Source organism: Anomalospiza imberbis, chromosome 6 (assembly GCF_031753505.1).
Source record: "Anomalospiza imberbis isolate Cuckoo-Finch-1a 21T00152 chromosome 6, ASM3175350v1, whole genome shotgun sequence".
Lineage (NCBI taxonomy): Eukaryota > Metazoa > Chordata > Aves > Passeriformes > Viduidae > Anomalospiza > Anomalospiza imberbis.
This window is the reverse complement of record NC_089686.1, coordinates 32,852,173-32,869,480: the sequence shown is the minus strand read 5'-3', so window position 1 is coordinate 32,869,480 and position 17,308 is coordinate 32,852,173. Positions and strand designations below refer to the sequence as shown.

At 36.6% G+C, this 17,308-nt stretch overlaps 1 protein-coding gene across 22 annotated transcripts in view; it reads right to left on the bottom strand.

The window, feature by feature from the left end:
• Positions 1-17,308, bottom strand: part of GPHN (gephyrin) — a 279,199-nt gene that overhangs the window by 11,390 nt on the left and 250,501 nt on the right. For 11 of the 22 annotated variants that reach the window (XM_068193120.1, XM_068193122.1, XM_068193124.1 and 8 more), the window contains 2 exons: positions 17,072-17,193; positions 8,167-8,238 (listed from right to left, as the gene is read on the bottom strand). In XM_068193120.1, the coding sequence (XP_068049221.1) occupies positions 8,167-8,238; positions 17,072-17,193 (194 nt within the window). The remainder of the gene's footprint in view (positions 1-8,166; positions 8,239-17,071; positions 17,194-17,308) is intronic. The other 11 variants (XM_068193123.1, XM_068193127.1, XM_068193132.1 and 8 more) reach the window with 1 other exon arrangement.

Here is a 17,308-nt window from a genome sequence, read left to right as displayed (position 1 = left end):
CCAGAAAATGTGTGTATCTAAATGTCTCAGAAAGAAAAATCCTTTCCTCTGAGCATCCTTTCTTTGCCCATGGTTCAGTGAAATATAAGCAGCAGTTAGCATGACGTGCTGCTGTGTGCACTACAATTTATGTAATGCAAGAATGACCACACTCCCTCACCGAGTAAATAGCTCAGTGCATGCAACCTTGCACACGCCTCATCTCACCAGACAGCCCTCTGGTGTCCTCTACCCTGTTATGCCTTACAGGCAGAAAGACTCAAGACTCTTTCTCCACAATGTCCAGTGACTGAAGCACCATGTTCTTTGGCATCACAGTGTAGTCATCCTGCACAACTTTATTATCCATGTTGGGTTACACCCCTCTCTAGAGTCAGATTGCTTTGTAAGAGGTAGGCAACAAGATACAGCAGAAAGAAGGGCAGATGGCTGTAGACTGCAATCAATAGGATAGAATTATACACTACTCCTGTTTTAGAGGAAATAGTGGCTGCAGTACTGTGGCATGCCATCATGACTATTGTTTAGGGTACTGGGTATCTTGGATACTCTTAACGGGCTACAAAGAATGCCTAAACTGTTTTCTTTGGGAGAAAATAAACGGGCTCAAGCAAAACCATCTCCTTTGTTCTTCAGGAAACTGAGACATTTTATCAGCTGCCCCTTCTGAAATCTTGGGATCATTTTCTCCAAAACCCAGCACAAATCTTTACTAGTCATTGAAGGAAAGCAGAAAGAAGTAAGTCTGCTGTTGGCTACTTCTTCAAAACCAACTGTCTCGTATTGATCGTCTAAGTAGTATCTGTATGTAACAAGATATTATTTAAGATTGTTATAGAGTTTGTAATAGGAAAAGTCTCTCAAGATCTAAGTATTCCTTAATTCTTGCCAATGAGGCTGCTTGGAATGCAGCAAGGAATACATTTTCATTACATAGGTCGATACTGGCATTCCTGAGGCTCGGCAGTCAGACATATGCCACTATCACCAGCCTAAGATTGCTTTCAGTACATTTTTCTCATTAGGTTGTGATGGAGCTGAGGACCTTATCTTGAACTTGCTCCAGGCTGTTTCATTTTATCTTGTTTAATTATTTAAAAGTTATTCATAGGTAGCAAGACTACCTGGCTGGGGACATGCTGATTCTGGATAATGAAGTGGGTTTGCTTTCAGTTGTGGTTTGAGAATAATGGAAGGAACAGTAAAAAGCAAACAAGTATATATTTAATTGTTGTTAAAGTTAAATAGAATGGAAATGCAGCTACTTACATATGGAATATATATATATATGTATTTGTATATATATTAAATCACTTAAGAAAAGAAAAAAAAAATCAAGAAACCCCCTTCCGCCTCCAAATAAGCCTAAATTCAAACCAAGTGAGGACTCAATTCACTTATTTCCTTATGAGGACAGCATACAACTGGACTAGTTCATCATTCAGGTATTTTTATTTTGTTATGTAAAAAGCTGAATATTACTGGACTTGGTGGAAATTTTTAGAATTTCCAGTAGAACGATCTGTATAATATACTTTTCTTCACCATTTTTAAATTCTCTTCTTTACCATCTGAATAGTGCAAGGCATTAAAAAATTCTACCACTAAAACTTATCCAGGCAATAGCACTGCATATCATCTTTAACATAGTTACAGAATGAATTTAATTCTTTCAAAAGGAAAGATGTGATAGAAATTTGCAATAAACTGAATACTTACGTTAGTTTGGTTTTTATTTTGAAAAAAGGAGACAGAATTCCCTCCCTTGCTCTTACAGAAAATGTCTCTTTTTTGATATTTTTGGCAGACTTCTTTTTGTCACTCAGGTCTGCTTAACTTTATGTTGTACTTAAGGCTAGTAGTTCCATGACTCTGCAATTAGCACCAAACACTCCTTACAGGAGTCCCCTGTTGCAGTCTTCAATCAACACTGTAGCGAACATCTCCCTTGCCTTTAGTGGATTTAATACGGAGAGTTATTACTCAAATTGCATATTAACACTGAGTTGATATAATCAGATAACAAGATACTACTTCTTGTTTCATTTGTTGTGTAACAGTGAGCAGCTGCTCCTTTAGACGGAAAAGGAAATAAAAAGAAAGGGAATAAATAATGAAAACTATTAGATTCTGAAAGAATAGATAAGATAGCTTTGGCATCTGAGTATAGCATGACAAGATTGTTTTAAAAGGCAGGTGACAAATTGCCATGAAGCTGAGAAATAACACTCACTGTCTGAGCAGGTATAAATCAGAAGCTATATTCTGAAGCAGGGCAGGATACCAGATTAGTGAGATTAATGGTCTAATTTACTACAATAAATCCTTTAAAATATCTTGTCAAAGTACTATTCTTGGATTTTTTTCCTTCACGGACAGAACTGTAACAGGTGCTCAAATATAATGGTGAATACCTTAATCAGTGTAAAGTAGATTTTGATGGGAAGTCTAATTTCCAGATGGCAAAATTTCTCTGTTTCATTTGGTGATTTTCAAAGTCAGAGTGACATTGTGCACAAAAAGTGAATGTGCTTTTCTAACATGCTGCAACTTATTAAAAAAGTTATACTCAGATATGTTTCAGATTAGATCTGATCATATTTTGTTAGTACCTTGAAGAAAATTTGTTATTTAAGGACTGCATACAATTTATGAAACTATTCATATACATAAATAAGGAACAAATCCAAACTTCCTTTCAACAACTGGAGCAGATTGTGTCTGCATAAATATTATGTGTATTTTACATACATTTTTGAAGCTTCATAGTAATTTGCATAAATAGTGCATATATTTTTAACTATATCCTTATATTCTCTGCTAATTTTGTCAGCCTGATAAACAGAGTATCTACTCTACCATCCCAGTTTCCTGATCCTTCTTGTTCAGTTCTGTGGAATAGAATGAGCAGTACAATGGTTGGAGGCTAACAATTGTACAATGGCAGCAGCAATCATCCAGTAAGCAGATGTGTGACATTGCAGCTGTCACACTTGCTTTCATTGATTTGAAGAGAGGATAGCAGTACAGCAGGAACACCTTCTGGTTTCATGAAAAATTCTGGTCAAAGTTAGTTTGTGGAAAACTTATTCAACACTTGAGCCGTCAAGTGAGCTGTCTTTGAACTGAAAAGATATACAAGAAAGCTGAAGAGCTTGAACAAGAAAATGATGCAAGCCTCATTAAAATAGACATCAGGCATGTAAATTTTCTCTTTTCCACTCTCAAATGAAATAGCTACATTATAGTCAAGACCAAAGAATTCTCTGTGTTTTAAGTGCCAGTTTGAAGTACCCTAAATTATAGTGTAATTTTCTCTTTCACATAGAAATCAACACATGTTAATTCACTTTTGTGGATCCTATTGTTGTGCTTCACTGTCATTAATTATCAATCTGTCAGCTTTTTTTGTGATACAACCCTTAACAGCAGCAGTTTGATACATGCAATTAAATAGCTCAGTTTTATAATTTAATATAGAAAACAAATAACAGCAAATGTTCAAAAAATCAACACCAGTGTGCACTAAAATGAGAGATCCCAGTTAAAATGGGACTGGAACCTTTAGTTAGGACTGACTTATCAAGCCATTGTCACAGTACAAACTCCATAGTTCACTACTAATTTCCAGGAGCATTTCCACCACGTTCTTTGCCACAGGAGTCTTGTTCATTCAATGCAACCTCATTACCTGCCAGTCACTTGCAGTCCTCGCTGCCCATTGCCATATACAGCTGTTACTATTGGGTGACTAACAGAAACATTTGTGGTTGTTGCATTTCTCTATGCAGCAGCCTGGACTTTTATAAACCCAGGTCTTCTAGTAACCTGCACTTGCAAAATGTGTGCATGCACCAACACAGTCAGCACCTTGAACCTGTGTGCTTTACAGAGATACTGGACACAGATACAGAAAGATAACACATGCACCATAAGGCACCAGATGCATGCACAAGTGTCTATTGTGAGTTCAGAAGCAGAGCTGGCCAACGTTTCCTGCCTGTTGTTTTACTTTATTTGAAAGTACCTCCAAGTATTTCAGTTATATGCTGAAAGACATGATTCTTCACAAAATCTGAGGAGCTACGGATTCCTGGACACACAGTGAAAACGGAAGTGCTTAGCAGTGATCCTACACAATCACACTAGAGATCAAACTATTCCAGCTGCTCTCTAAACTACAGTAAACTTCAATTGCAGGCGCCCTGAGCTTAGCACATTCTGGCTATGTTCCCACAAACTGGCAACAGCGGTTTGTGCTACTTTTGCATGTTAGGAAGTCTCTTACCTGCTAAAGAGATGTTCCAGAAGAACACGTTTAACTGAGGTACAAAGACCTGCTAGAAATTCCCCTTGCATGCAAAGATCCCAGTCAAACTTCTAGTTCTGCCTCCAAAATAACAAAGAATTTGCCAAATTAAAATTTTCATCAAATAACCAATGGACTACTTGTACTCAGATAGCTCATCAAGCTCAATGACATTTCTTCTTGAGGAAAGATGGTATATGGATTTGATCCTTTAAGATTAACTCTCATTTTTTAACTGCTCATTCAGCTGAGGTGACAGATTTCAAAATGAATAGATGAATGCAGCGAGGCATAAAGACAGAGTCTGTCACCCACTTCTCACCTCATGGCCAAGAGGAGTATTTTTCATATCAGTAATTTGCAGGATGCAGAATGGTGCACAGATGCCATTATTTTTAGCCAACTAAAATCCACCTTCTGTAGAATATAATACTGAATGTAAATCAATGAATACATTTCAATGAATGCAATTCAATGAATGAATATTTGACAGTAATAAGAATTCTGTGTTTTGACTAGAATGGTTTTTGAAAGCAGAAGAAAATCCAATTTTGATGGTGTATGTAGTAACATATGGACACACTTCTGAGACTGTATTTGTTTCAAAATTCTCAAGTGTATTTCATCATGTTCTCATAATGTATCTTCCTTTTACCTTCTGTGGTATTTCCCATGATCACTCTGAACAGATGCAGTATGTTTTCCCTAGGAAAATAGGCCAGCTTGTCAGGAAAGCTGGAATAACTACAGCAGCTTTTGGCTTGTTCAACATCACTATGTAAGTTTTGTCTATTTGACAACAATATTAAAGAATCTCTCTTTGGTACTTTTTGCTTTAATTGCTGCTGCAAATATAAATGTTATTTGGCAGAATATTCTTTTTCATGTTACTTTTATGAACTTGTAGGGATTTTGATTAGAGGCCTTCAATTAGAGGTCTTCAACTTTTTTGCTGAAGTAGCCATGAGAGCTGTCTAATGCCTTCAGTGGTTTTTTCTGTATCAGGATGATAATAGATTTTCCTCCACTGTTTCCTTGACCTGCTTCAGAAAACTCCCACTCATATATATGCCAGAATGACAAAAGATCAGAGAGGTCAGAAAAACAGATAGCCATGGGAGTGCTACAGGAAAAAGTCTCATGCATAGAAGCCAGGTGCTTATGTAGTACGGGCACATTCCTGTGGGAAGGGTCCTCAATCACATCCTTGTCTGCTGCTTGTGTACATTCATCTGCAAGCATTTCAGTGTGAATTGTAATTTTTTCTATAAACGCTAAAAGATCAGGACCGAAGGTTTGATATCAGCTGTCTTCACGTGCTGTGCCATTGTACTAACTTGTGAGCACTTCATTCATTCTAAATCCAGTATAGCGTGTGCCCTCTGAGTGTAAGAAGCAGCCCGAGAACTGCTGGTTTCCACTAATAAAAAACTATCGCTGGCTGTTTTTGCTGGCTGAAGATAATGAACCATATCAGTACACTTACCAGAAATCCATTAGTTTTTCTAAGAAATTGGACAGGATTACACGGGTAAAGATTTTTATTTTATCTTCCTTCTTACAAAGGAAGTGAGTCAATATGGATTCACTGAAAAGTTTTCACTTCTGGAGTAGAAAATTTTCAACAGTTGTATCTGTGTTGAAATAATATGACTGAAGATTACACTACACAATATAATAATCAATGCCAAAGACACTGCTGGCATTGCATTGGTAAAGATGTCAGTGCACTGGTGAGTCTGAAGGGCAACTGTGGTTCTTTTGCGGTTCAATTATTTCAATGAGAGCACTCATGAAATGAGAATTGGCCTATACTGGCACAACTGAAAGTAAAATATATGATGGATGTAATTAGCGCCAGTTGTTTACATATAGCAAATAATATCACCAATCTGACACATGGTGGAATGGCATTGTAATCACAGAATTTCTTACCTTTTCATTTTACTTTAGCTTCAACTGTAAGAGTAAATTTTAAATAAATTTAAAAGGAATTTAAAGTGATTTCATTCCCCCTGAAAACTGGTGTAACTGCTATTGATCCACAGCATGGATGTCTCTAGGACAGGTAGAAATGCAGTCCCTTAAAGCAATGCCTCAAAATGAAGGCTTTCTCTAGGAAGCTCCACCCTTTATAGAATCATAACTTAATCACTTTGAAAAATGTCTGTCTCCAAAACAAAAATTACTTGGAAGCCAAAGGTTAGAGACAATATAAAAAGACCTTTAAAAGTTCTGTTATCAGGTGTGTCCTAAAACAAACAGTTATTTTTTAGAAAATATCAAATGAAATATGGCATCAATCTTTGTTTACTAAAAAAATACAAATTCCCCATGAAGAGCAAACTATAGTGTTAGAAATAAGTGAAGAGAAGGAACTGAGAAACTTATCCTATTTGAGACCAGCAACTTAATTTTTTTGACAGTTGCTAGTTAGCAGAAGGAACTAGAACTTAATTTGTCTCTACAATACTGGACCATGTTTCTTCAAGCACAAAGATGTTTTTAATATAACAAAATGCCCATTGCCTGTTCTCCTGCTCGGGAAGCAGAAGCATTTTTTATTGCTCATGCTTTGGGTAGGAAGACTTATTCTAGGGGTTGGTTTTTGTTGGTGCTTTCCCTCACACTGCTTAGAAGAGACCAAAGGCTCATTTAATGTTTTATGCAGTAGCAATGAGGTGTGAACTGACTTGTATGAGGAATTCCAAGTCCATCATCTGCTGGTAGATTTCATCTTTTAAGTAATTTCAGATAAAGTAGACAGTCTGTATCATGTTTTTCACATTAATTTAAAATGTTTTAAATCCTGCAGATTCTCATAAATTAAGTTTTTTTTGGATGTGTAGTATAGCAAAAGGCTTAGTCCATTACATGAGGAAAACCTAGATTTATAACAACCTGGCTTCAGCATGAATAACTAATTGCTAAACAAGAACCAGTTTTTTGAAAGCTAAGGATATGGCAGATTGACTCAGTCATGAGAACAGCAATTTGTTTTCCCATATGCAAAGCAAACATTAAGCTACAACCCATTTACCCCAGAGAGGATCCTCACATGTGAAGTTTTCAGGTACTAGTCTTCAATAGGATTTTCATTCTATTTCTACCTATTTTTATTTCCTACATGAGTGAAACTATAGAAACTCATTGTTTCTGTTTGTTAATGGAGAAAATGACAGGTAGTTTATTCTCTCTCTGTCATCACTCCAGCTCCTTGGGCCTGTCTATGTTAGAGGGCAAGTTCTGAAAATTAATCTATATTATTAAACCATCTCCCTAAGTAAGACATAGTATATAATTGCACATGTATATTGGAAAAAATGCATAGTGCATAGTTTAGAGATTTCCTGAATGTTTCAGTTAACCTGCTTTAGAGATGATGAGCATAGTGGTGGAAAACCAAGTATGCAGTATCACAGACTCATAGAACATCCTGAGCTGGAAGGGACCCATGAGGATCACTGAAGTCCAACTCCTGTTATGACTGAAGAATCATATCAGTGACTTCCCTGGACTTCACTACCACCTTCAAGCAGGATTTTTCCTCATTTGCTCAGTTTTTAAAAGGGAAAAGCCTTGATGGATAAAGACGTTTGCTGCTACTGATAAGTAATGTAAACATTTTCATTTTATCAATGTTGTGGAGCCATGTAAGTCCACAGTGCACTGGCACATAAGAACTTAACTGAAAAGGCAGTGCTACTTAATGGACAGAATAAAACACCATCTGCTCATGTATGGCAAATGTTGGTTGGATCCGTGCTCCAAGCTCTGCCCTGACAGACACCTGGCCGAGCCTGCCTGTGAGCATGCACGTGCCTCAACGTCCCAAGTGGTTTAAAAACAGTGCTCACCAATCTGGTAGGCCTGTCTCCGCAGTGTTCTGGAAGCTCTGTGTCCCTTCTTCTTTAAAAACATCTGGCTTCCTGAGGGTAAAGGAAGCAGAAGGGGTATAATAAAGAGCCAGGGAAGGAGAGAGTCTCCTGGGGTCAAAGGGAAGCTCTGTGCCCAGCTGTGTCCCCCTTGGTGGCTCTAGATATTCAAAATCACCACGGGAAATGCTTCCTCTTTGCAAGGCAGCCAATGGAAGAGAAAGGGAGTGCACGGGAACATCTCTCTCTTCCAGTTTGGATGGGCTTCTCCCAAGGAATGAAGAGTAAAGTTATGGAAGGATTTAGGCTCAACTGGGCATGCCAACAAAGCATAGTTCATCTTTCCTTGCAGTGTCTGTGGAGAAACTTCTTTACTCTTGACTTCAAAACAAAGCAAAATGAAGTGTTAAACAACTTGACGTTTTGGAAGGAGGACCACAGATAATGGGAAAATATTTGGAGATGGGCCCCATTGAAACATTTTTACTCACACTTTCAGCTTCTTATTCAGGAAATAGATCTCAAGGCATAATAACTGTCACCTTCTTAACTTCAAGGGGGAAAGAGCTCTAATTATCCTAATTTTATAACTCCATAGTCAATAAAGATGCCACTTCATTCATGAGAAGCTTCATACCCTGCTACAAGAGGCAGGATTAGAAAAAAATGTCCAAAACTGAGAAAGTTACTCCTATCAGGACCTTATTTAAAACAATGAATGATTTGATATGAATTCCCAATTATGAAAGCAGCATTACCTTTTACACATACTTTTTCCAAGTCAGTTTTTCTGTGAAAAAACTATTTTTAGATAATGTCCTTTGTAACAGAAATATGAAATTAATAGAAATTATGTATTTATACTCTTAAATGTAGGGCAATTAAATGTAAAATGCAAAAGAATCTTCACTGGACATGAAGAGTTATAAATATACCTTTTAAAAAAGACTGAAATCAGATTCTCATTATTGAAATGGACCATGTCATCAGTCATCATCGTGTGACTCTTGAGCCATTTCTTCATATCAGCTGGCTGGACAGTTAACAACAAAGGAAACCTCTCTCCCCAGTCCATGGCCAGCTGATTCTGCACAAGGCAGCTTCAGTCTGGCATTTCAAAGATCACTTTTGTGCACACTCATGTCCTGTCTGACTGGGGAATGTGAGAAGAAGACTGGGCCAATGTCCCTACACTACTGTTACACATGCCCACAGTCACTGCTAACATAAAATCTAAAATCCTCTTTTATCACCTTGTAAATCCATGCCATGTTTCTCCTCACAGTTCACAAAGAGGGTCTGTCAGATTGAATGCATACTAATGTTGATAGAAAGTGATGGAAAAATATTTGAATTATTCAGGTTAAAAGTTTTTATGTCCATTTCTTTCTGACAGGCTTCCCATGAAAGTCATTTCCTAAAATGGCTTCAGTCTCTCATTTCTCTTCTATTCATTGCCAGAGTAACAAAGTCAATCTTTATTTCTCAAAACAGCGTCCCTGTGTCATGAAGTGACACACAAAAGACTTTCGGATTTCATGAATGATCCCAGATTCTGGTTTAGCCACCAATGTTACAGACAGCAGTTTCAAAAATCCAAAATCTTTTCTAGCATGATGCTAAGATCTGGTATGTAATTTCTGCTGGTACTAGAGTTCTGATTTTATGCTTCTACTATGTATTGTCCACTAGAATAACATAAAAGTTAATTTAAGTCTCTGAAATAATAGTTAAGAGATTATTTGCAACCAGGAGAAATAACTCTCTTTTTTTATGATTCAGTATTTAAAATAGCATGAGAACCTCCCTGAACTTGCTTTTGTTTGAATTGTAAATAAATATCCAATCTCACTTTGAAATAAATATCAAAGCATTTGATTTAGTTTCCTAATAACTACTTACTATCACTGTTAAAATTATGCTTTACTTACCCTCTGAATCAGTCTAACTTGAATACATAGGCATTGCTGCTGAAATAAAACCCTTATTCAGTTTGTTCTCCATGTGGCTCGGTATAATTAGAAGGTAATCAAGTGATCTTGTAAGAACATCTGTTGAATTAAACAGCCTGAGTTCTGGTATTACTTTAGTACACAGTCCATCTTTTAACCACTTAAGAAATTTAATGGTTCTTGTCCTGGGAGTACAAAGGTGAGGACCAAAATAATCTCCTAATTCTAGAGGAGATTAGCTCTTTATATATACATATGCTAGAACTTGTATTTAGAGGATTCTCAAATATTTTCTTAAATCTTTACTTCTTAGGATATAAACCTCCAGCCTGTAAATATTTCTTATATTCTTGAATCCTCTGTATATCAATTCATATTTGGCTGTATTAACAATATACTTAACCCAGTTTTGGAAGTGATTCCTATCACTGACACAGTGACCCATCTTCAGTGTTCACCACATCTTTGATTGTTCTGTATCTACTGCCTTTATTAATTTTCATTATTTACTTCTGGGGTATTAGTAAAATTTCAAGCCTCAAAAATTTCTCAGTAATTTGGGAACTCAAATTCCTATAAATGCTCTAGGCATTAAGAAGGTTGAAAGTCATTTAAGTGAATGATACTTTGACCTCTAGAAGCTGAAATTCTCTTGAAAACAGAACTTATCTCTCAAAGTACTTTTAAAATTGTTAACTTAAGCCTCAAAAATAGAGCATAAAAATAGTAATTTTTATTTTCCTCCAGAAACAGATTTTCTCTGTTTTCAAAGATAGGATTTTCAAAGTATTCTGTCCTCTTTATTATCTGCTCTTTACTGTCATGGGCTACTACTGAGCTGTGATTCTAAACATGCTAATTCAGGAAGGAGCCCGTGCTTGTGTTGAACACAGTTAGGAAAATGACACACTGCTCTGCATTAGTTTTGCACCTGTCACCTCTACAGCATGAAATTTTATTACCTGTCACGCTATGTAGTTTCCTACTGGTACAGAAGACTCCCTGGGACTTGCACTGTCCCATTTCACAAGTTCATTTTTCACCTCTGTTTTGGCTCTGACATTCCTTTGGGTTTTCAGAACACATGCATTAGATGAGATGACCTGTCAATATGACAACTTATTTGAAGATATCCCTAATGATTATCAAGAGTTGTTGTGACAGATATTAAACATTTCTGCTTGAAAAGGAGAATATTCTTGACAGGGCACAAGGAAGGAGAGGACATCCACATCTGAAACACCTTCAAACCATTACTCTGTGTCCCTGCATTCATTAGGTTATGATCAAAATTTATAACATCATTGTTTTTTGAGCAGAACTGGAAATGAAGCCACTTTAGAAAAACCTAACATTGTGACATTTAATGTAAGGTCTTTTCTCTAAAAAGCATTTTCTTGCAGTCATTTGTTAAATGATAATACTGCTACAACTAATTTTGTTCACAGTAAATTTGCTTTTACCCAAGCTGGCATTAAGCTGGAGAAGGGAGAGACTAGGATTCTGTGCCTGGATTCTGCCCATAACTCATATTCTACCTCATATGATGATATATATCAGGCTGATATTGCATGAGAAATTTTGGTGTTGGAGCAGTTTCTCCACTCTCCTCCCTCCACTCTAGATGTTCCACCTATAACAGTAGTAATTACATGCAAGCCTCACAAACACAAAAGATTTAAACCCTTTTTGGGATGGCAAACTTAAAATTGAAGCAGACTAAATCCTTCAGTAAGATTTCAGTATCCATTCTAAATATGAAGAGACTCTATCAAAGCTTTTATTTTAGGGATATCACAGACTAATGCTGTTAGAACAGCAAGGGTGATTTTTAAGAGGTTTACTGTCATTTAGGCGCTCTATGTCCAACAGTATGTCAAAAACGAGAGGCAAACAAATAAGAAACTAAAGACTTCTCATGTAGAAAAGCTCTCATAAAATGCTGATTTAATAACTATTCAGATAAATCTTTCAAGCAAGTGATGAAATAAGATGAATTTCCTGAAATTTTCTCCTAAAGAGAGAGATTCTTTCTCTCTCCACTGTGAAATCACACACTCATAAATGAAAATGCTGCTGGAAGCAACTAAGTATTATACATGCCTCTGGGAAAAATGATAAGGGAATTAGAAAATAGGGGAAAGAATGCAGAGAAGGGGGAAATGCACTCATGTAAACAAAGGTAAAAGCAGAGGAAATGGAATTAATTACATATGAGATCAAAATTCCTTAGCAAGCTTAATAAGTCTTTCATAGAAAACTGGCAAAATGGAAGATGACTGTAAAACAGAGGCCCACGCTGCAGCAGATTTTGCTAGGGCTAAACTCTACACTTTAAACAATGGAATACAAAGAACAACACAAATGAAATAATCAGACACAAAAATATCCTGACAGTTAGACTTCTACAGATCAGAAATGCAACTTATTTTTATCATTGGTTTAAAAACAAATGAATTCATAAACTATAAGCAAAGTGAATGAAATTAGAAGCCTTTTTAACTTGGTCTTGTTATTAGGAGGCAACATTCAAAAGTACATTGGAATACCAACTTTAACTGGCCAGTTGTTTTTATAATTTTTTAGCAAGTGACTCTGAGATTCAGAGAAAAAATATAAGACACAACAGTAATAACAATATCAGAAGGGTTCTTACTTTCCTTAGTTTTGCATTTGTTTCTTGTGTTTGCAGTAGCTCTGAAAATGGATATATCTTCCATTTCTACTCAGAGATGTGAGCTTTTCAAACAGCTTGGCTTTTACATGCTAAGAACACAAATAGAGAAAATCTTGGCTTCTGGCCATACCTAACTTCAGCTGTATTCCCAGGTCTGTTTCTTTCTCCTATTGCTTTCTTCTAGGATTTCAACTATAAACTTTCTCTATGGGTTTTGGAATTGCTGGGTTTTATTTTGAATATTGACTGATATATACAATTTATGAGAACAGAAATGATGGTGACAATCTCAGAAATCATTAAAATGCTCCCAAAATAAATATAATATTGGTTTCAAATGAAAGTACAGCTTTAGGCTAAGTCAGACTTGAGTGGTCAGTTCAAAATGTAACTTCACGTATGACTAATATGCAAGGGCATTCTTAAAATGCTTCTAACTACTCTTCAGAAACCCAGACATTCAGTGTGCTTCCCTATCTTTTCACAATCTCTGTGTTTACATGTACCACATCGCTTTAAAGCAGCTGGGCAAGCTATTTTTTTACCTAAACACCTCTGAGTGACTTGTATGCTGAAATTAGATATAGGAATAACATTAAGTTTGTCTTTGCAAATACTACTCTAAAAAAAAATTATGCTTGAATATTAGATCTGCAAATATGATTGAAGAGGATTTCCATGGTTGTTAGAAACCTGACCCATTACAGCAATTGTAATACTCAGCTGTGCTCCCTATTAGCTGCTGTCTCAAACTCCATTAGTGCTTATGGTGCACAGGAAGTGGTACTCCCAGTAAAATGAAGGAAAATTTACCCCATGAAAATCGTATTAAAAAAAGGAAATAGGAAAACAGTCACCCAAATCTAAAGTATGGGAAGGAAGAAATATATAACATGATACATTAAAAAAAAAAAAAGTACAAGTTTTAAAATTTTCCTTCTGAAAATATGTTTGCCAGTATTTTTACTACAACAGTAGATATTGCAGGCATATAAAACCTTCCTGTTTTTCAATGTCTGGACACATATTATACACACAAAATGCACATATACATGAACACACACAAACACATATGGTTTAACTTCAGTAAACCATAAAACAGACACTGAAGGTTTTTTCCTCTCTTCTACAAACGTGCTACCTAAAGTGTCAAAATCGTACCCTTTGTAGCATCTTTCCGGTAAGTCTCCTGCATTTCTCCAAGTGCCACAGTACTCCATCAAATCAGTCATGTTAGTCCAAAAATATGTACTGAAATATTTGTATGGGCAACACTCTGTTAGCTTTATTACATAATGAAATAACACCGTACTTCTTATCAAACTGATTTACACAAACAGATTTGCCTTTTGAGCGAAACAGAACTGCAGGTGCATTTAGCTGTAAAGATATGTATTGGGCATGTGAGTGTGGAAGAATGGCAGAAGACTTGCTAAGACTGAATCCTGATATCTGGTGCAGAAGATTCTTACCTAAGTCAACAGTACTAAATTATTCTTTCAAAACTTACTGCAAAGTACACTCTGTGATTGGAGGATATTATTTCTATTCTATGAGTAAAGTAACTACCTCTGCAGAAGCTGCTTTGTTAGCATGAAGCAGAAAAAAAGCAGAAAACCAAACATTTAAAAAGAACTGTTACTACCTTTGCCAAGGTAATACTATCTCAAGACTCAGAGATCATTTTAATAGCTAAGATTCAAAAGAATCAACCTCTCCTATAACTGAAAGCAAAGCTGCATGCACTTCCTTAGACTGATATATTTGTTTGCTGCCTGGTGTTCAGCTAGCATCTGACAAGTAAAAAAAGGTTATAAAATATATTTGTAAAAAATATAGAAAAGCAGTAAGTTCTCTTGGGCCTTAAATCTCACTCACTACAAGAAAGACATTCCAAAGAAGAGCAATGAAGCTGTTGAAGGACCTGGGGCACACATTTGATGAGGAGTGTCTGAGGGAACTGGAATTGTTCAGCATGGAGAAAGGAGGTGTAGGGGAGACCTTATCAATCTCTACAACCAGGAGGGTATAGCCAGGTGGGGATTGGTCTCTTCTCCCAAGTAACCTGTGACAGGATGAGAGGAAATGGCCTCAAGTTTCAGCATGGGAGATTTAGATTGGATATCAGGAAAAAATTCTTCTCTGAAAGGGCCATCAAGCATTGGAACAAGCTGTCCAGGGAAGTGATGGAGTTTCCATCCCTGGAGGCATTTGAAATACATGTAGGTGTGACACCTGGGGACATGGTTTAGTTGTGGACTTGGCAATGCTGTTTCGACTTGATGATCCTAAAGTCTTTTCCAACCTAAATGATTCTATGATTCTAAAGTTGTTTGTCATTTATTACTGAGAGCTTTCAAAATTATCATCACAGACTCTCCATGCCTAGGAGAAACAGAACAGAAACAATTCCTGAAGGCAATGGAGAACATAGCTACAGTTTTGCACAACGACCTTAAGTTTTGATAGTGTTGACCTTACAGCAAAGTTGACACTACATCTATTTGATTAGGACAAAACCATGAAGAACAAACAAGCTTACACTCTTATTTTTCCAGACGGGACTACTAGGGAAAGCATCTTTTCCACTGGATGAAACCATTGGTAACACAGAATGTAAGTTGTCATTGACAACAATGTTGGTAACAGTAGCTATTATTTTTGCTCCTGCAGGTGGTAAAAAGTTCCACCTACAGTATTTTGCTGAAGAAAAGCCCTGCCAATCCCTCTACACAGAGATGACTCCCAGGAGGTAAGAGACTTTTTGTGGTTGTTTTCTTTTTTCTTAGCTACACAAATCTAGAATCTGATCTCTGGATATAAAAGCTTCATTTGAAAACTTATCTATTTATGTTTTAAAGTTTAAAAAGGTCTTTAAAATATAGAAAGCTCTAGTGATCCAGGACATTTAGATACCACTCCTGGAAAGAACAGCCTCATGAGTTTAGACTCTGTATGACATCACCACCTGAAATTGGAAGCATTCATGGGCAGGAGGGCTTGATATGTATTGCTCTTTGGAACTGCAGCGGTGTTTTGCTAGGCTAGAGAAGCAAAAAGGGATACCTGGATGCAGTGAGAGTATCCAAAAGGGTTTGCCTTCCCTAAGATCACAACTGTGATGTCACATTCCCTGTAAGAGTACTTCAAAGTCAACTGCATTTCCTGCAGCCACCATGCAGGTTGGTTTAATTATTGCAAAACCATGCAGTGGCTGGCCCATTCATATACTTTCTGTCAAGCTAGCGATGTTTTGTATTGAATACTGCTTTAAGGAAAACTGGGTTTAAAATTACCTGTTCTGCAATAGTAACCTGGTTGGATTTCCTTTTAGTCCCTGACTGGGACCTTGTCATCTGCTTATCTGCTTTTTAATTTTTTTATTTTTACTTTTAATTACCCACTGGGACGACCTGAACAACTCCCCATCAAACCAAGTCTATCAGTTGGTTTGATACCCCAACTGAAAAGCAAGAAAGACTATTCAAAACCTCTAGGTCTCAATACATTGAGGAAATACATTATGCTGAGAAACTCAAGCCATGGATAGCAGTCACTGCCCAGTCTTGCAAAGGACAGAAGGCTGAACACTTCAATCACTTATCCCAGAGCTCTCTAGAGATGTCACTTCACTACCACTGGGAAACAAGGAGCAATCGCTGTCAGATGAACAGAAAGACTGATCAGTAGGGTGCTACTCTGTGGCAATCAAAATAAAGATCACTAAAGTTAAAAAAAAAAAAATTCTTCCACATATTTCTGGAAATATTGAGCAATATGCAGCAGTGGGGCCTTTCTCAAAAGACTCAGAATATGACAAAATTTTATACTATAAATCAATTTTGGCATGGAAAATAAACTCTGAGAGAAACTTCCTTCTCCTTTTATTTGACCAGAAAAAAAGTATAGCTGCTGTAGAACTTTCTCCCCTTATTTGTTTTAAGTATAGTGCTTGGAAGGATACTGCAACAATAAATTCAATTTTCTACAGGAAATAGATCATCTGTTTCAACAAACAGAATGCAAAACAAATTAAACATCAATAAATATTTTTTTTCAAAAGATTCGTCCTAATATTAGAATACTTATATCTTGCTATAATGAAAAGGGTGAAATACTTTCTCCAAGATGTGCCTTGTCACAACACTGTGACATTTGTAATGAGTGACATTTTCTCTGGTATTTCTTTTTCCCATGGATGCCATAAAGTGCATCACATGAATATGAAGTGACATCTTTACTAACATGTGGTACTTACTTATCACCCACAATTCCCAGGTTGATTGTTGGATAGCCGTGTTCTTGGATTGTAGCTAGGAGAGTTGAACGGTTACTGTCCCGAATCTTTCCTGGCAAGAGGTCATCCTCAGGGTTCAGCAGCTATAAAACCAGAAACACTCTCAGTCAGTCTCCTTGGAATACTGTGCTTTACACAAGTGAGAATTTTTTCTTCAGGTTGGACAGGATATTTTTAGACACATATCATGAAACATAT